This window comes from Vipera ursinii, assembly GCF_947247035.1.
Source record: "Vipera ursinii genome assembly, chromosome: 1".
NCBI classification, from domain to species: Eukaryota; Metazoa; Chordata; class Lepidosauria; order Squamata; family Viperidae; genus Vipera; species Vipera ursinii.
The window spans coordinates 26,232,677-26,252,848 of NC_139512.1; the positions used below are offsets into that span (position 1 = coordinate 26,232,677).

The 20,172-nt window shown below is 40.3% G+C and overlaps 1 protein-coding gene across 5 annotated transcripts in view; it reads left to right on the forward strand.

Moving 5' to 3' along the window:
* The window catches only part of KIAA0586, an 89,736-nt gene that overhangs the window by 28,131 nt on the left and 41,433 nt on the right, over positions 1-20,172 (forward strand). For all 5 annotated transcript variants that reach the window (XM_083370085.1, XM_083370086.1, XM_083370083.1 and 2 more), the window contains exons 19-29: positions 432-625; positions 2,861-2,956; positions 5,723-5,806; positions 7,671-7,864; positions 8,979-9,097; positions 11,303-11,493; positions 13,147-13,306; positions 14,725-14,944; positions 17,309-17,544; positions 18,194-18,270; positions 20,017-20,151. In XM_083370085.1, the coding sequence (XP_083226211.1) occupies positions 432-625; positions 2,861-2,956; positions 5,723-5,806; positions 7,671-7,864; positions 8,979-9,097; positions 11,303-11,493; positions 13,147-13,306; positions 14,725-14,944; positions 17,309-17,544; positions 18,194-18,270; positions 20,017-20,151 (1,706 nt within the window). The remainder of the gene's footprint in view (positions 1-431; positions 626-2,860; positions 2,957-5,722; positions 5,807-7,670; positions 7,865-8,978; positions 9,098-11,302; positions 11,494-13,146; positions 13,307-14,724; positions 14,945-17,308; positions 17,545-18,193; positions 18,271-20,016; positions 20,152-20,172) is intronic.

The following is a 20,172-nucleotide window of genomic DNA, read 5'->3' on the forward strand; positions in this document are numbered from 1 at the left end:
TCTCTAGGGCAGCATCCAGTTTGCAGTATTGACTGATGAGATATCTCTGAGAGAAGGTGATAAGCAGATCATGAAGGAATCAGCCCTCTTCTGTGGTACTCTCTGAATGTTACTTAATTTACCCCTCATACGTATAGCCATTGATCAAGCAGGAGAATTGAATAGATAAGCTCCAAGGAATTTTCTGATTTTTGACCATAAATTCTGATTTATGACTTTTCCTCCATGAACAAGAGAATATGCTTTACTTCTGTATACCGAGCTGCAATTTTTCAATCTGTTTTGAATTTCCCATAATAATTTTTTCTTTAGATTATCTTTTTGTCAAATTCATCATTTTTTTTAATTTTAGCTTTGCCTATAGTTTTGTGCCTGGTTAGAATCCATTCAAGGTAATTTTCATTGCTTTCTTTTGTTTTGAACTTTCATAGGGCAAAAACAGATGAATCTCATCTCACCTCAGCCTTCCGAAATAAATATAGGTGAATTCCATCCTGTTACTGTGACAACTTCTGTTCTTCCCCCTTCCTCTCCCCCACCACGAAAGTCAAAGGTGAACAAGCCCAATGTCACAATAATAGAAATGAAGTCAGAGAAAAAGGATCCTCCCAAATTAACTATGCAGGTATGGAGTAAAGAATAAGAAATATTGAGTGGCTTAATAGTCCCTTTGAAAAAAAGCATCTTCCTCTGTTTCTAGCCCTCTCTGGTAAAGGGACGCGGTGGCTCAGTGGGTTAGGACGCTGAGCTTGTCGATCGGAAGGTCGGCAGTTTGGCGGGTCGAATCCCGAGTGCCGCGTAACAGAGTGAGCACCTGTTACTCGTCCCAGCTTCTGCCAACCTAGCAGTTCGAAAGCACGTAAAAATGCAAGTAGAAAAATAGGGACCACTCCGGTGGGAAGGTAACAGCGTTCCGTGTGCCTTTGGCGTCTAGTCATGCCGGCCACATGACCACGGAGATGTCCTCGGACAAATGCTGGCTCTTCGGCTTTGAAACGGAGATGAGCACCGGCCCCTAGAGTCGGAAACGACTAGCATGCATGTGCGGGGGAACCTTTACCTGGTAAAAGAGCACAGTGCCCAATTTTGCATTTGGAAACAACAGAAAGTGTGCACTATGAATAGCAATGTTTGAAAGGGATATTGTAAGGGGGAGTGTAGGTGGGAACATTCATAAAATCAAATTAAGCTGACTTAGCTGAGATATTCTTAGTCTCTTCTGTTATTTAAACAGTTGTGTTTTCTAATACACATAATAGTCTTCTGAAGTCACACTTTAGAGTTACTGGAAGTCTGTTAATAGACTGATAATTTATCAGATAATTAGTAATTTTTAGTGCTGGAATTGGCATGAGGGCAGATTCTTACCTCTGAAGAACAGAAATATCACAACTGCGTTTGTTTAAATTTAAATTGATTGGTTTTTTTAAGAAAACTCCCTTTATAAATAAATGTCCCTTAGGTTACTTAAGATGGGATGGTTCCCTTTTTTTTTGTCAAGCAAATATTGCATCAAGAGCTCAACCTTGAGAGATGTCATCATCCTTTTTCATTCAGTTGTTGCTTCTGGAGAATATAGAACAAACAAACAAACCCTTTTTAATCTCCCCAGAGTTTCCTTCCTGCCACCTTTGCCACGGGAGGGCGGTGTGATTTTATGCTTGCAAACAACATAGAATCCTTGGATGATGAGGAGAGGGAGCAGTGTTAGCTTGGCAGTTGGGACTTCTGGCATGCTGACTGAGAAATTCTGGGAATGAAGTCCACATATTTTACAATTGCTAACTTTGGAAAACTTAGAAGACTTAGAAGTTGTGATTTGGATACAGTTTCCTCTCCTAAGAAACATAAAGCTTATATTAGGTGGTTTCTCTTAGTTTTCATTTTTAGCCATTTTGAGAGTCCTTCAGTTTTTTAAAAAAAAGGTTTAAAAGCTGTTAAACATTAAAAAAAGATATTCAATTTTTTTAAAGAAGATATCTTATTAAGCTATGTTTTTCTGCACGTAATATTTTATTTTGCCCTCATGTTATTTGCTTTTTATAACAGTGTCAGCCTGATTGATGTCCATCCCATTTTCAGCGTACCAGAACAATTGTACTCTTTGCTTTTAAAAGTAGCTTGTTAAAATTAATTAATACTTAGTCTTATTGATAGTGGCTAGACAGTTTTCCATTTCAGCAGAGAAAACCGCACCTTGAAGTTTCTTCTCTGAAATAAAAATAGCTGCAGCTGTCGGGTTGGTGTTGAAAGACCTTTCCCTTTGGCTATTTTCCTTTCCCCTTTCTTTATCCTGGGTACAGTCTGCCTTGGAGAAGGTATTAACGATACTGACATCCCTACTTTCTGTCTAAAGTACAGGTAGTCCTCAACTTACAACAGTTTATTTAATGACCATTCAAAGGTATAACAGCACTGGAAAAAGTGACCTTTGCAGCATCCCCATGATTACGTGATGAAAATTCAGATGCTTGGCAACTGGTTAATAATTATGATTGTTTTAGCATCTTAGGGTCATGTGATTACCTTTTGCAACCTTCTGGCAAGCAGGTCAATGGGGAAGCCAGATTCACTTAGCAGCCAGGTTACTAACTTAACAACTGCAGTGATTCATTTAACAACTGTGGCAAGAAAGGTCGTAAAATGGGGCAAAACTCATTTAGCAAATGTCTCACTTAACAACAGAAATGTTGGTCATACGTTGAGGACTATCTGTATTAATAAATTATCAGCTATTTGTAATTTTTGTATCCATTGCCACAAGCTTTGCATGTGGCCTAGAATGATACAAGGTGTGATTGAGATGTGGCTTGTATCCACTTCAGAAATGAAAATCTCAGTGTATGATATTTCTTTGCAGACACTACCTAATATTGATATTGATAGCATCTCAAGTGACACTACAAATGAAAACCAGGTGTCTTTACTACGTAGTCCTACAAAGGCACCAATACAGGTATTTGTTGGTTTCTAATAAGGTATCTGTTGATTTTCAATAGTATCTAGTTTCTAATGCTAATTTCCAATAGTATCTTTGTCTAATATTGTGAAAGGGTTGTTGCTGAAGAGAGAATTTAACATTTATTTAATAAGGTTCACAGGATTAATTTTGTATAAGGAAAGCCTTTCTGTATAATGGTATGGCCTAGCTTGAAAGACCCAGGTGGTTACTGATTGATGTTGAGTATTTAATAAAAACAGCCATATGAGGAGCTATCCTGAATACAATTACATAATTGTAAACTAAGTCTTTTCTTTTAGACAGAAATGGTTTCAATAATAAATGTTACTCTCACATTCTCCAGAATTGATCTGCAATTCTAATTGTTGCTTCTGCGGAACAAATAATTTTTAAAAAACCCCTCTCTTGCCATGTGATAAACAAACACATTTAAAATAAAAGCTGTGAAAAACACACTTTATTATATTCAGGGAAAATATGGATTCATTACAGAAAATATGTATTCATTTATTGTAACATTTTTCTTGTTTTTATTTTCATGCAGGAGATTGAGCTCCAACACATGTTTATTGGACCCGTGCCCCTCCTGGCTGGTTTATGCGGCTCAGGAGGGGACACGAGGCTGGTTCCAGGCGGTTATATCTGCCTCTTTGAGTGAGGGTAGTTTCCCCGCCGTCTTGAAGGAGGTGGTGGTGAGACCTCTCCTCAAGAAGCCTGCCTTGGACCCAGCTGTGTTAAATAACTTTCGTCTGGTCTCCAACCTTCGCTTTCTTGCAAAGGTTGTTGAGAGTGTGGTGGCGCATCAGCTCCCTTTGGTCCTGGATAAAGCGGATTATCTGGACCCGTACCAATCGGGTTTCAGGCCTGGGTACAGCACGGAGACAGCATTGGTCGCTCTGGTGAATGATCTCTGGAGGGCCCGGGACAGGGGACATTCCTCTGTCCTAGTCCTATTAGACCTCTCAGCGGCGTTCGATACCATCGACCATGGTATCCTGCTGTGGCATCTCAGGGGATTGGGAGTGGGAGGCACAGTTTTTCAGTGGTTCTCCTATCTCCTGGGACGTTCGCAGTCAGTGTTGACAGGAGGGCAGAGATCCGCCCCAAGGCCTCTCGCTTGTGGAGTTCCTCAGGGGTCGGTCCTCTCGCCTCTCCTGTTCAACATCTACATGAAACCGCTGGGTGAGATCATTCGTGGTTTTGGAGTTGGGTATCATCAGTATGCTGATGATACCCAACTTTTTATTTCGACCCCAAACCACCCCAGTGATGCCCTCGACGTGATGTTCCGTTGCCTGGAAGCGGTTCGGGTCTGGATGGGGAGGAACAGACTTCAACTCAACCCCGACAAGACTGAGTGGCTGTGCATACCGGCATCCCGGGATATTCAGAATATTCCATCTCTTTCTATGGGGGGTGAGCTATTACCCCCCGTAGATAGGGCTCGCAACTTGGGAGTCCTCCTAGATTCACGGCTTACTTTGGAAGATCATATAGTGGCCGTGACTAGGGGGGCCTTCGCCCAGGTTCGCCTGGTGCACCAGTTGCGGCCCTATCTGGACCGGGATGCCCTGCGTACGGTCACTCATGCGCTCGTGACCTCTCGTTTAGACTACTGCAACGCTCTCTACATGGGGCTGCCCTTGAAGACCACTCGGAGGCTCCAACTGGTACAGAATGCAGCCGCGAGAGTTGTGTTGGGAGTTTCCCGATACTCCCATGTTACACCTCTGCTCCGTGAGCTGCACTGCCTCCCAGTTGTCTTCCGAGTGAGATTCAAGGTACTGGTAATGGTGTTCAAGGCCCTACATGGCATGGGTCCGGAGTACCTCAGGGATCACTTGCTGCCAGCATCAACTTCCCTCCGCCCTGTGCGTTCCCACAGAGAGGGCCTCCTCAGGGTGCCACCAGTCAGAGAATGTCGTCTGGTGGCTCCCAGGGGGAGGTCCTTCTCTGTGGACGCCCCGGATTTATGGAATTGGTTGCCGGTCAAGCTCCGGATGGCGCCCAACCTTCACTCCTTCCAACGCGATCTGAAGACACACTTATTCGAACAAGCTGGCCTGGCCTGATGGGGGGATGGGTTTGGGATTTTATTGTTGTTTTTTAATATATGTATTTACTGTTTTAGTTTGGGCATTATATTTAATTCTTTTTAAACTTTTGTATTTTTGTATTTTTATATACTTGCCCTGTTCACCGCCCTGAGTCCTTCGGGAGAAGGGCGGTATATAAATGAAATTATTATTATTATTATTATTATTATTATTATTATTATTATTATTATTATTATTATTATTATTATTATTATTATTATTATTATTATTATTATTTTCTACTGTCATTTTTTATTTCCATTTCGTTCATTTTCTTCTATGCACATTCATCACCTTATTAAAAATAGTGTGTCTTATATTAGAATTTCTCTTCATCCTATAAACCTTCACTAGTTCTCTCAGCTCTTCATCGTAAATAATGTTCAATTATGCATTTACATGTATTTCCTTTCCATGTGTATTCATGAATAATGCTTAAATCTTTATTAAAACAAACAAAACTTTTTCTAAGCAACCAGTTAGTATTCTCATTGGTCTTCATGTGGTCAAATCACTTTGTTTTTATGCTCTCATCCTGTTCCCATGCATAGATTCATGTCACATACCTGATTTTTCCCCCTCCTAATATCACATTCTTTCATTTTCTACTACTGTATTTTTGTAGCTAAATTTGAGAGATATGTTAAATCTGTCTTTTATGTAGCCCACTTCAGAAGACAGCCTTCTTCAGGATGAAGAGCTGAAACTTCCAGGTGCTAACTTTATTGATGCTACTGATATTACTCAGGTCAGTTTTATGATACTCTATCTTGCAATATAGAAAAGTAGCTTAACCTTTTTAAACACTGCTGTTCTTACCCATTGCAGCTTGTTGGCTTTTCTTTATAATAGGCTATTAAATGCATGATAGCCTATTATAACAGAAACAAATCAAATTGTGTGCTTCTATTGTGTTTATACTTAAAATGACAGGATCATCATTGATTGGTGCTGACAGTCTGGTAATGGAGGCAGATGGGGGTTTTCTGTCTAACTTCATCATCATCATGCTACCTTAAATTCCTAGAGAAAAAGCAGGTTATGAGTTAAATGTGTAATATTTCTCTATTTTTATAGGGAGCAATAACTTCCTATAAATTTTCCTAGTGAAAATCCTTTTTTTACTTAAATGCCTTTACTTAGTCATTTAGTGTCAGCTTAATGCAAAAAAGCAGCTTATGAAATAACATTAAAAGAGACAAAGACATCAATTTGTATTATGTGAAAGAAATTTCTGCCTTCTTCCCCATATCTTTGGGAATTACAAACCTTTCAAAATCATTCTAGCTTAGGCACCTTTGGCTTGTATTTCCATAAATGACAAGCTGGATAATACAGATGAGTTAGTTTTAATCTGAAATTCTACTTACTGATATTTGAAAATGTAAAAATACTTAAGGTATTAAGAAGCATTTTCCAACAGGTTTTTCAAAGTACAAGCATGCAAGTGTCTGTGAAATGTTTAGCAGCCTATTTACATCATGTTAAAAAGAATATATGAGTGAAGAATAATATTATCTTGTCCTAAGTGCTTAATGTATTCCTTGTAATGCACCTTAATGCTGGTTTTGTTCTTTCACTGGTCTTAACTTTATTTGTTCCCATTGCTATTTGTTTTGTAGTCTAATTTGTATGCTACCTTCTGTGAGGAGGCATGCAACTTCACATAGGTAATTGGGGTGCCATCACATCAGTAAAGTATGGTATCACTAAAACAAACAAGTAATCGCACAACTTTTTAGTTTTTAAGCTTTTGACCTCTCAATATGAATGTTAACTTGAAACTCTATCTCGATTGCTGGAATGCCTCCATCTGCCCAGATCAAACTAGTACTGGTCATCCAGGATGTGACCCTAGAGCCGTGGTGGCGAACCTATGGCACGCATGCCACAGGTGGCATGCAGAGCCCTCTCTGGGCACGTGTGCCATTGCCCCAGTCCTAGGCCTTCAGCTGGGTTTTATAAAACCATTTCAATTTAGGCCTCTGCTCCCGTATGGAAAAAAAAAAGGTTCAATAAATCAATTTCAACTTCTCGTAGGGGAAAAAAAAGATCTTGCAAAGTTGGAATTGATTGATTGAACTTTTTAGTCCCACCACAACCACAGCCACCCAATGGGTCACGCACACCCAATGGGCCATGCCCACCCATTGGCCACACCCACCCGGCACCCGACGATACATAAGTGGGTTTTGGGTTGTAGTTTGGGCACTCGGTCTCTAAAAGGTTCGTCATCAATGCTCTAGAGAGTATCTAAAATCTGAATAAGCTCTGCTGCTTTTTTCAGTCTGGATTTTTTATATTCACTCTATTGTTAGGAGCTGTGGTGGTGCAGTGGTTAGAATACAGTATTGCAGGCTGTCTCTGCCCACAGGCAGAAGTTCGATCCTGACCGCCTCAAGTGTGACTCAGCCTTCCACTCTTCTGAGATCTGTAAAATGAGGACCCAGATTGTTGAGGGCAATATCCTGACACTATAAACTGCTCAGAAAGTGCTGTAAAGCCTAAGTTTAAGAGCTATTGCTATTAATGTGGTAAATAGATGTACTGAATTCAAAAGCAATTATTACTGTGAATGTATGTTGAATGTTGTTTGGCTTTGTTGCCATCAGGAAGAAGGAGATGATGATAGGATGTCACAATTCTCTGAACCACTCCTACACTTCAGCAGACAAGGAGACATCAGCTCTCCAAAATATAATGGGCCTCCATTTCCTCCAGTGGCTCCAGCACCCCAGGTTTCAGCCGATATTCTTGATGAAATAATAGGAAAACGAGAGACCTTGGAAAACAAATTGGTTAGTTGGTGAGTTCTCAATGACCATGAAATGGTGATCATTATGTTTCAATCCCATTCACGCTTTATAATGCTTATTGGATATTTCATGATGTGTATAGGTAGTCCTTGACTTACAATCACAATTGTGACTTGAACATCTGTCATTATGACCAGTGATGCAGTTGCAAATCGTGTTTGATTTTACAATTTTTTTTGCTCCAATTGTTAAGTGAATCATGTGGTTATTAAGCTAATCTGACTTTCCCCATTCCCTTTGCTTGTCAAGAGCCCCTGGGACACTGATGATTTTAAGTGCAAGGGCTGGATGTAGGTCACTTTTTTTCAATACTGTCGTAACTTTGAACCAACATTAAACAAATGGTTGTTAAGTCCAGGATTACCTGTAGTCAATTCATATAGTCAGAAAAATATCTCAGAATAGATTTCATCATCAGTGACAATAAGAGGACGAAGGTACTTAAGAGAGCACATTATGCAGCGCTGATAGAAAATGAAGTGTTAAAGGGGCAGATAGATAGGTAGATAAAAGCAGAAGAAGTTGACAGTGAAGCATTTGAAAGGCAAAAAAGAGGAATTATTTATATGAGAAAATCTTAAGCCCATGAACTAACATTACTTAACTTAGCTATTTGTATTCAATATGCTGAACTGCTTAATTACAATCAGATACTGATAATGATAATAATGTTATAACAACAGCAACAACAACAACAACAATAATATAAAGTTGGATGGGACCTTGGAGGTCATCTAGTCCAACCCCATGCTCAGGCAGGAAACCCTATACCATTTCAGACAAATGGTTGTCCAGTCTCTTCTTAAAAACTTCCAGTGTTGGAGCATTCGCTGCTTCCGGAAGCAGGTTGTTCCACTGATTAATTGTTCTAACTGTCAGGAAATTTCTCCTTAGTTCTAGGTTGCTTCTCTCCTTGCTTAGTTTCCATCCATTGCTTCTTGTCCTGCCTTCAGGTGCAGGAGAATAGCTTGACTCCCTCTTCTTTGTGGCAGCCCCTGAGATATTGGAACACTGCTATCATGTCACCCCTTACTCTTCTCTTCATTAAACTAGACATACCCAATTCCAGCAGCCGTTCCTTATATGTTTTTATTATTCCATCAGGGTAGAACAAGAAGTAATGGCCCGAGTTATCAGTGGAATGTATCCAGCTCAGAAAGAGGTGATTCGCAACTTAAGCTCACCAGAGAGTGAAGAGAGCCAAGCAGTGTCCTCTGACATTGGTAAGTAAAAAAACAGCTGTCTCATCCTGGTTAAAGAAGAAGAGCGGGGGGGGGGGGCAGGCTTTTACAGAAGAAGTCCAGGAAAGGGATTCCTATAGTGAATTTGATCAGTGAATAGTCCTGTATTTGCTAAATCTGATAAACTGGATTTTTTTCCTCAATTCACCTAGTTCTAGGCCGTTTTCTTAAGCATGTGCTGTGGCCTCCAACACATTCCCTCCCTCGTGTTTGTTTCTGGAGCAATAAGAAACATGCTCCAAACAACCCAACATAATCAAACATATTTTTGCATTATATTTTCAGATCATGTTCTCTCTTAGGAAATGAAGAATGTACTCACATTAACATACATAAATACTGTAGTCATATAACAGAAGCATAAACATGCCTTTGTTATTTTCCAGCAGGAAATTTTAAAAAAATCACTTTGTCAAGAATTGCAGAGGACAGATATTGGGTGGTCCTGGTTTAGTATCAAGAGAATCTGATCAACTTCCACATCATTTTCTAGCCAGATTCATATACTGGCCTTGGAAAGACATAAATAGTGTAAGACTGGGGCAGATAAGATGCTAAGTCAGACCACTGATCCACCTCGTCCTAGTCTAAACTCCCCAAAACGTGCACGATGTCTTGGCCACTCAAAACGGTACATGGCAGAACATACAGCTACTATTTATCTAAAGACTTCCCACTGACAAAAGTTCCCACCTGGGCTTAGCAACCAATTATTAATATCCTGATACCTCACCCTAACTTCTTTGCTGAATTTGACAGAAGGTATAGACACGGTTCAACTAATTATTGCTGATGAGCATGAAGACATTCATGGAAGAGTTATTGCTCATAGCAATATATTGATGTCATAAGCTTTTATATATTCTCAAAGGTTGAAACTGGAAACGTTTTCCTTCCTGTCTTCTGAATTAACAAATATTGGCTATAACACTTTGTGACCTTGAAGTCAGATGCTTGTTTGTTATTTTTATACACATACACACACACGATATACATATATATGTACATATATGTACATTCATGTACACACACAATCTTTAGTGTAGGAATTTCTAGTTTGTGCCTCATCAACCTCAATTCTTAAGTTTATTCCTGTTTTTTTTCCTGATTAGCAATATTTTCCCATATATCAAGGGGGAGCTCTTCCAGGCCTATCTGGAGCTACTGTAGTTTGAAACTGAATATTTCTGCATATAAAGCAGGTGGTCAGCCACTGAGATATAATCTTATTCAAAGAATGTATTCTCCCTAATGAATCTTACCTATTCTTGAGATATTTATCTTAATTTAACTTTTACAGGGAGCAAGACAATCCTTATGCAATATTCACTAGTTCTAATTTCATAATTTTAGTTCCTCACAGAAGCTTAGAATATATTGACAGATATATTCCATGAGTTTGTTCCTTCTTAAAACTCACCTAACCACAATCTTAATTGTCTGTTTTGGTAGCAAAATCCAGAAATTAACTCTATATTATTAAAGAAATACGTTCAGAACAGATTTTAACGAAGATAATACATTTTACTTAGTGCCCCTCAAATTTTGTTTGATAAGCATTTTTCCCCTTTCAAAATACAAAACTTGACTTCAATAATCATGTATATCTTTATTGTGAATTTTTTCTTCTTCTGTTCAGTCATGTCAGATTCTCGGAGACAGCATGGACAAATCCCTGCTGATTTCATGGCAAGATTTTTCAGAATGTTTTGCCATTGTCTCTTTCCTAGGGCTAGCACAAAGTGACTGGCCCAAGGTCATCCAGATCTTTGTGCCTCAGCTGGTACTAGAACTCCCAATTTCCTGGTTTCTAGCTTAATGCCTTAACCACTACACCAAACTGGCTCTCAGTATGAAATATAAGAAATAATAAACTGTGGGATATTAAATGTTTATATGGGCTAGTCATCTAAAACCTACAAATTAAGCATTGAAGAAAAAAGGAACCACATTTAAACAGAAGGGCATACACACATGCATAAGGGGGAATGGGGTATCATTCCATTCCATTCCTTGTATTGTATCTCATATCATTCCTAACAATTCCCTGGCTCATGATCAGCTTTGGGATAGCAGAGAATAGAAACAACTGACAATCAGGAATATAGTTCAAAGTTCTTCATATCCAAATCTTATTATGTACAACTTTAAACTTGAATTTCTGTCTGTGTTCTGATCCATCTTCAGTTGAAGCAGCAGGCACTGAAGGGTTTCAGCTATTTGTTGATGCTGGCATCCCAGTAGATTCTGAAATGATAAGGCATTTTGTTAATGAAGCACTTGCTGAGAGAGTAGCTGTAATGCTGGGTAACAGAGAAAGTGAAAAAGCTACACTGGCTTCAGTCGTTTCTTCAAGTGTGCCACAGTTGCCAGAAAAGGTAAGTTGTTTTCTTCTGTACTTAGTTGGAGAGTAACAGAAGTAATTATTTAAACTTATTGGCTGCTATTTAAATGGTTTAAACCAGGGGTCTTCAAACTTGGCCCTTTTATGACTTGTGGACTTCCATCTCCCAGAATTCTTCAGCCAGGCTGATTTAAACTACAGTTCGACCTTGACTTACAAGCATTAATTTAGTGACCATTCAGAGTTACAACAGCACTAAAAAAGTGACTTATGACCAGTTTTCAGGCTTGTGACCCATGGTCACATGATTAAAGTTTGGGTGCTTGGCAACTGGCATGTATATACAACAGCTGCACTGTCCCAGGGTGATGTAATCGTCATTTGTGACCTTACCAACCAGCTTCTGACAAGCAAAGTCAATGGGGCAAGATAGATTCACTTAACAACTGCAATGGTTCGCTTAACTGTGCAAAAATGATTGTAAAATGGAGCAGAACCCATTTAACAACTGTTGCTTAGCAACAGAAATTTTGGACTCAGTTGTGGTTGTAAGTTGAGGACAACCTGTAATTGGCAGCCCGGGCAGTTGCTTCAACAAGGCATGAGCATCCATATGCCACATTCAGCCATCTGATTGACACCTCTTGCATCAGCTGTAGCTTCTAGACCAAACAGAGTAGTAGCTCTTGTTAAAGTGTATTATAATTATCTCACATTTTCTGTGCGTTAGCAACTATAGTAAGGATCCTGGAATGACCACACTTGCAATATCAACCAAATCGGCCAATAAGCATTCCTAACTGGAAGTCATTTGGGCTTCCAATGTAGATGTCCCTAGGTGCATTCCTGACCCAGGTATCTTGTTCTTTCCAACGAATGTAAATTTCCCAGTCTCAAACCCAGAAAATCATTGTCTTCTTGGGATTCAGTCTCAATATAGTAGACTTCATCCACCTCATACAGTCACTACTCCAGGACATGCATGGCCTCTCCTGATTCAGGTATTACCTAGTAGCGATGAAGGTCATCTGCCTGTTGGTGATACCTGCCTCCAAAACCTTGTATAACCATCCCCAGTGGTTTCATATAGATAATAAATAGCTTTGGGGGTAGAATACTGCCTTGTGTCACTGCACAAGTATAGCTGGCAAAATGTATAAAAATAGTCATCCAGCACCACAAGGGACGCTTAGAATCACCTGAATCAGTGGCCATTCTGTTTCTCCATAGGTCTTTGAGAAGATCACTGGCTTTGTGTATGCTTTTGGTTAGACAGTGGCTTGGACAGCAAACAAAGATTGTTTTAATCTTCTTATTCTGGGCATATAAAATTCCAGAATGAAGCCTTAGTTTGAAGGCAGATCTTGGCTTGCTTTTAATATGACATTTTATATTTGTACTCCAAATCCAGAATTATTTCTTCTTTGGTTTTGTATCCAGACCGAAGGCTCAAATGCATTAAATTAACGTTGTCATTGACTAGTAAAATATTTGTGCTTTAATAAGCTTTCCCTTCTTGGAATAGTAAGCATTAGACCTTTTTAATTGAAGATTATTAATTGATTGGCTAGATAAATTTCAGTCAAAATTTAATGCTTTAGCAGAGATGAGTTAAATGCAATAGAAATGAGGATGGTTTCAATAGTTTTAGTATTTTTATTATTTGTGTGTTTTTTTTCCATTTCAGGAAACCATATTACCTACTCCACTGGTCACACCTGAATCCACCCCACCTCAGTCACCATCACCTGTAAAAGAATCCTTTGCCTTAAAAACCCCAGAGTCATCTGTGTCTATTAATGAGATGGATGAAGATGTGGGTGATCAAAAAATGAGGGGTGAAATAGGTAAAAATACATATAAATTGTGATTTATATGTAACCATCTTTGTTTTGGAACTTGCTTCTTTTTTCTTTTGAAGAGCTTTCTTATTAGCAAGGTTTCATGTTTTCCTCAAAAAAGCATGGTTTTAATCACTCAAAGTACACTGGAACAAAGTAGTAATATCCAGATGCTCCATTCAGCCACCTGGTTGCCACACCTTGCACCAGCTGTAACTTCCAGACCAAGCACAATAGCAGCTTTACCTAAAGCAGGGGTGTCAAACTCAATTTCATTGAGGGCCGCATCAGCATTGCGGTTGCCCTCAGGGGACCGGGTGGGTGTGGCCTGGGTGGGCGTGGCCTACCGGGTGGGCGTGGCTAGAGTGCGTATGGCCTACTGGGTGGGCGTGGCCAACTCTACATTGTTCGCATCAAGGGTGCCTATGGGGGCCTGGGCAGGAGTGGGACAGATCTGAGGGTCTCTGGCAGAAGGAAGGTCTCTGGGCCAGGGCCAAGGCAGTGTGGGCCGTTCCCTCACTGTTTCCAGGATGGCTTCGCGGGCCACATGAAACCACTTCGCGGGCCGGATCTGGCCCCCGGGCCTTGTGTTTGACATGTCTGACCTAAAGTATACTATAATAATCAGACATGATCTTTTCACTGACAACTGTAATAAGGATCCAGGGATGACCATACTCAGAATATCAACCAGAAGTTGGCAATAGGTAATCTGTTTTCATCCAGTTTTCTTCTGTGCAAATTCACATTATATCATGCAATATATTTGTGTGTTTGAGAACTGAGCTTAAGTAATTTTTTGTCCCCACCTGCAATTTCCTAGAAGCCCAACTAACACCCAGTAGTTTTGCATAGGAACTTTGGTTGATTTGAAAAGGGAAGAGGGCTCCAGCAGGATGGGCTAACTCCGTGGATTCCTTCTCTGTGACTCAGGGCACTAGCAAAAAGAACTTTGCTTGTGTGCTGCACGGAGTTTCACTAGCAAAAGGAGCAGCATTTCTCTCAGAGTTCCTGCTTGCATCCCACCTCTTTCCTTTCCTGTAAAAGTCGAGACACGTAATGGTGGGTATCAAAAACTGCGGTATGTGTGGGCAGACGTCTGACAGCTTATAAAGAAGTTAGCAAGCCCTTTTCTTTTTTTTATAATCAAATGAAAGAAACCGAGGCTTGAATCTGATTCTAACTTTCCTTAATTTTCCCATCCTCTTCATTTCCTTCTACATTCGTTTGAATGATCCTCTCTGTGAAAAGCTTAGGATTGTTATAACTTTAATGCAAATAAACATAATAACCTGAAAGAATTTTCAGAGAAAGGAGAATGGTTGCTGGCTATAGGGCTAGGTTCTTCTCTCTGCATTAAAAAAATGGATAACGATATAATCTGACCTTGCATTCCTTTTCTCATTTCCCCCCAATTCATGCAGGGTCTGAGGCAATAGTTGTCGGTCCGGTACATACACCTGTCGTTACCCCTACAGCAACGCCCATAGTAGCCTCACCAAGCCCTCCTATATCAGACCGTACCCTGGACACAGGAATGATGAAAAGACAAACCCCTCCCAATGCATGGGGAGATACAGAACTTCCTTTGGAAGAAGAAAAGCCCAGTCCACAGAGTGAAGAAGATTATGATCCAACAGCTGTGTGAGTCCTCCCCAAATGATATAAGTTGATGACTCTTGTAGTCTTCAACTGCCAGAATAAGATACAGCCAAAAGAAAAGCAATACAAAACTAGTTTTTATGCCAAGTTGAAATTGTCTTTCTGGCATTTCTACTTAGCCAAGTGGAATGCAAAGAGGCTATTTATATTTTGGAATGGATTGAGCTTTGCATCGTATTATAGCACGCTCATCTCTGTGCTGCATTTACTTCAATGCAAGCCCCCAAAAGCTATGATGAATTTTTAAAAAATAGTAGGTCCTATGCTATTCTCTTCAGTGAACTGGCAATGTTGTTTAAAAAAATCCACAGGAAGTGTGTGTGTGTGTGTGTGTGTGTGTGTGTATGTGTGTATATATGTATATATAGTGTGTGTGTGTGTATGTGTGTGTGTGTGTGTGTGTATATATACTGCTCAAAAAAAATATAGGGAACACTTAAACAACACAATGTACTGTATTTAATAGGATGTCTTATCTTGTGTTCCCTTTATTTTTTTGAGCTGTGTGTGTGTGTGTGTGTGTGTGTGTGTGTGTATCAGGGTTTAATGGTGATGTTCTTGGTGCTCTCTGAGTTATTGTTTGTTTGCAGATGTTTCATTACCCTACTAGGTCATATCTTCAGTATGGATGAATGTGGGGTTTTCTCCCCCCACATTATATACTATAGCTTTCCCTGCCAAAGTTTTTGGAGCTGTTGTTTTCTCCTTGGCAGTTCCTTGATTTGGATATTGTTGTCTGCTTGTCTGACAATAATCCTAACTAATCTGGATGTTGATTTCTGGAGAGAATATGTTCTGGTCTTATTGTTTCCTTCTTAGTGTTGTTTTTAGTTGTCTCTTTTGACTGGTGTGTAAAGTTGTTTTATTTCTCTGTTTCTGTTGATGACCAGTTTGTCTAAATGCCAAGCTTCCAGGAATTCTATAGTGGTTTTTTGGATTTAGGTTGGTCTAGGATGCTCACAGTTTTACAGTCGAAGCTGGCTGAGTCTGTCCCTGTGCTGAGAGATTTTCATTGTGTCTTCTGGCTGCTGGGTGGTTTTCATAGGTGCACTCTGCTAGTCTTCTGCCTGTCTGTCCTATGTAGTGGCTGGAACAGACCTTACACTGTAGTGCTGTAAGTGATTCCTGTTTTTTCTTCCTGGATTCCTTGGTAGCATGTTGCTTTCTTCTTCCCTTTGCGAGTTTTATTCTTCTGAAGATGTTGTTGATTAATATGTCTTCTCCAGTTGTTCCTTTGTTATTATGGCAAAGGTGATGAAGCTGTTGTGTACATAAAAGAGCCATAATTTTGGTTTTATGTGTGTCATAGTTTATGCACACTGCATAGCAGTCTCTGCTACGAGTCCCATGGATCTTCCTCTGATTTGTTGGTATATTTGTCCAAACAAACTAAAAGGTAGTGGCAGAAATTGATGTAGTCCATGATTCTGGATATTTTGATTGTAGTGTATTTGGCTAGATCAGGTCAGCGGTATAGTACTACAGCCATGGATTCTTTTGCTAGTTCTGTACCTATGAATATAAAACATGCTGTGGCTTTGAGTGAAAGCACAATTTCATTTTCTATTTTTAGTCCCTCTAATGACAGCAGTCCCCAACCTTTGCTGCTTGGTAACCTGGCGGGGGAGGGGGGAGGGGAACCAAGTCGCGCAGGTGGGCTGGCGCATGCACACATATAGCTCACCTTGTGTGAGCAGTGGGCCAGCACGCATGCGTGTGCATGCACAGAACAACTTGTGCAAGTTGAGCTGTGTGCGCATGTGCATGTGCTCTGGCCTGCCGCTTGCACAAATCGAGCTGTACCTGTGCACATGCATGTTGGGCCACCACTCACAGAGCCCGGTTCTCAATAGGCCACGGCCTGGTGGTGGGGCTGCAGCCCAGGAGTTGGAGACCCCTCCTACTCTTTGGCTATGTTGTTTGCTGAGGGTCCTTCTAGTGATACAGTTGGATGAAGAGGTATGTTGGACTTGTGTATTTTGGGGCATTCATGGAAGTGTGGGAGGACGGGTCCACTGTTTTTCTTCTGCCATTGTTGTTAGGTGATTTGATCTTACTTGGTTGGGCCATTAAGGATGCTCCTGATCAGGTTGTCTAGTTTCTGTAATTGCTAGGATGTAGGCTTCTTTGTCCTCCAGTAATTCTTTGGCTTTTTGTATGTATTGTGTTTTGTCCATGATAATTGCGATTTGACCTTTATCTGCTGGTCGGATAGTGAGGCATTTTCAAGAAATGCTAGCAAATATGTGCCAAAAATGTGCGTCAAAAATAGGACATATATTTAAAGAAATGCTAGCAAATATGCGTCCTCTATTATTTACAGGGGTTCTCTTTGTTCCTTTTTAGTATAATGTCCGTGGGTAAGCATGAAGAGCCAGAGATTTTGGTATTGCCAGTTTCTCCTGAGGCGCCTGAGAGCCACAGCCCACTTCCTGAAGAACCTCCGTCAGCTTCCGTGGAAACATCCAGTTCTGGCTCCTCAGAAGAAAGCAGTCCGACCTCCACAGAAACTGAGGCTGCAGACAGGCCTATTTCTGAAGGAGAAATTCTGTACAGCTATGGTCAGCTGCTGGCTGCAAAAGGTGATGCTTTCTCTGACCTTCTATCATTCTTGTAGCATTTTAAGGACTCCACATCCAAGAGAATCAAGTCCTGACAGACGTCCTATAGTAACACAACTCCAAGGGTAACTTTGTAAGAGGTTTAGATTTTTTTTGCTGGTTTTATTTTTCTGGAGAACACAATGAGAGGTTTTATATACTTAAAAAGACTAGTTTGATATCATTTGGTATAATCCAGATAGGGAGGGTTGAGAATATCTTTTCACACAATAAAAATGCCACAGCTCTGAAAAATGCTTTTATAACTTGAGACATTCTCTCTTCCATCCCATAGTTTTGGGGTTTCGAATGAAGTAATTGCTTTTTCTTTCCCTCGTGGGTATTTTGTAAGCAGATTTGACCCGATAGCCTGGCGCAATCACATTTATGAGTCCTACTGATTTGGAAGAAAAAGGAAGAAGGCCTTTCAGATTAAAGGGGAAGAGAGATGATGCCAAAACAGCGCAAGAGGGATTGCTGTAGACTTTGGCCAAAATAAATTTTGAACCTAGTCTAGAGGGAGGATTTTCCTACCCTTCTCAAAAATCTGTTTTCCAGATAGATTTGCAGACAGAAATCCAGCTGCAGCCCAAGTGTTCACTTCATAATTGTGTGCTTCTCATCTTTATAGCTTTGGCAGAAGGAGGGCTACCTTTTCCAAACCTCAGTGACAGTTTGGCCAGCACCCTTCATGACGCCCATGAGATGGTAATAAAATTTAAACATTTTAAATTAAAACACTGAACCAAATATGATGCTGTAGTTTAATGGAGTAGGTCATTTAAACGATTTCCGTAAATGACAGTTTTATGTAAATAGCAGAGTAGGAGATTGGCTTATGAAATAGGAAAAGGATCATACTTGCATCCTGGCTGACCAAAATGGTAACTAGTCTGCTTTCATACAGGGTTAATATTCATTTTTAAATCCAAGCTGAAGGGCTGGTAGCAAAATCTCTGGGAAGCCCAAATCAATGATATGCTTCTTCAGTTGAAAGCAGTACTGTATTTACCACAGTAACTAGGTGTTGACACAGTATGTTATGGGCTTCGTGTCCAAAATGTCAACTCTTCTCTACTCTTGTCATCATTTCCCCTTAGTTCCATTGAAAATGTAAGATAGGAATTGACCTTGGTGCCTACTTCGTTTGATTAGTAATTCCAGTATTGTCTAGGAAGCTGTGATCTTTAGAGAAAAGAGCCCAGTGCTTGAATAAGGCTGGTGTCATACAGGTAGTCCTTGGTTAACAACCACTTGTTCTGTGACCATTCAAACCTATCCTGGCATTGAACGAGTAGTGGTTACAACCAGTATTCAAAATACCAGCTCTCCGAGCACCCTGCAGACATGCAATTGTGTTCAGGGCATTTGGCAACCTGCTTGCCATTATAACAGTTGCGGCATCCCACAGTCACATGTTTGCAATTTGTGACCTTCCTGCCAGTTTCCCACAAGCAAAGTCAACAGGGAAGCTCCAGTAAATCTCCCCCATCTGTGCAGCCTTCCCGAAGTTTGTTGCACTCGCACTACACTTCCTCGCCTCTTACGTACCCTCTCCCACCTGGCAACAGCCACCCCAAATCCCACTGAGCTTCTGCTGTACCCTCTCCCACCTGGCAACAGTTCCTTACCTGCCTCCCAGCCTGCTTGCTAGCTGTTTGGGACTTGGAATTTCCTGCTGGCTTCCCCATTTACTTTGGTTGATGGAAGCCAGCAGGAAGTTGCAAGGAGGTGCTTACTTAACAACCCACAATCCTTGCTTAATGACAGCAATTGGAACTGCAGGAATTACTACTGCTAAGTGACACAGTCTTGTGGCATTGCATTTTATGACTGCATTGATGGAAATTCTGGTGCCAGTTGTTGTCATAACTGAAGGAATACCTTTATTCTTGTTGATCATGATCCATGTTAGTCCATGTACTGCCAGTTTGTAGTTATTTCTAGATATTGAATAAATGAGCAGATTTATCTCAGTGGTTGGAGCAGTAATGTGTATACATAATAAAAATCCAGATTTAATTAGCAAGATTTTTCCCTACTGAAAGGAGGGGAAAGATTGAGTAACTGTGCCCAACCTGATATTTCAAATTAAGTGGAATTAAAACTCTTAGCCATTGTGCAAACTGAGAATTCTGGGAGTTGCAGTCCCAATATATCTGGCTGGTAGAAGATTGGGGATGGTTTTCCAAGAACATCATGTTTATTGTTTATTTATTTTATTCAATGGACACAGCCTGATTCCAACATATACATACAGTACATACATACATATGTATGTATATAAGTGTATATTGATGCTGTAATAAGGCTTCAGTACTTTTTCTGATAAGTGCTTTAATGCTCCTATTTTTTAAGATGCTATTTCATTGTGAGAGCCCGGAATGTCAGGAATGTGATTTATCTTTTATGAGTAGCTTGGGGAAAAAAACAACCCACTATTGTGTCTTTTAGGATTATGATCCTCCCAGTGAGGGACAAGTGATACGGAGACCTCACAGAGGACCCCACAGAGATCAGGTCCTTTCTCTCTTTTCAAAACTGAATCAAGCGCCACTTACTTTGCATGAAGAAAGTTGCCATTCAGAGGTACCATTTATTTCTAAATCT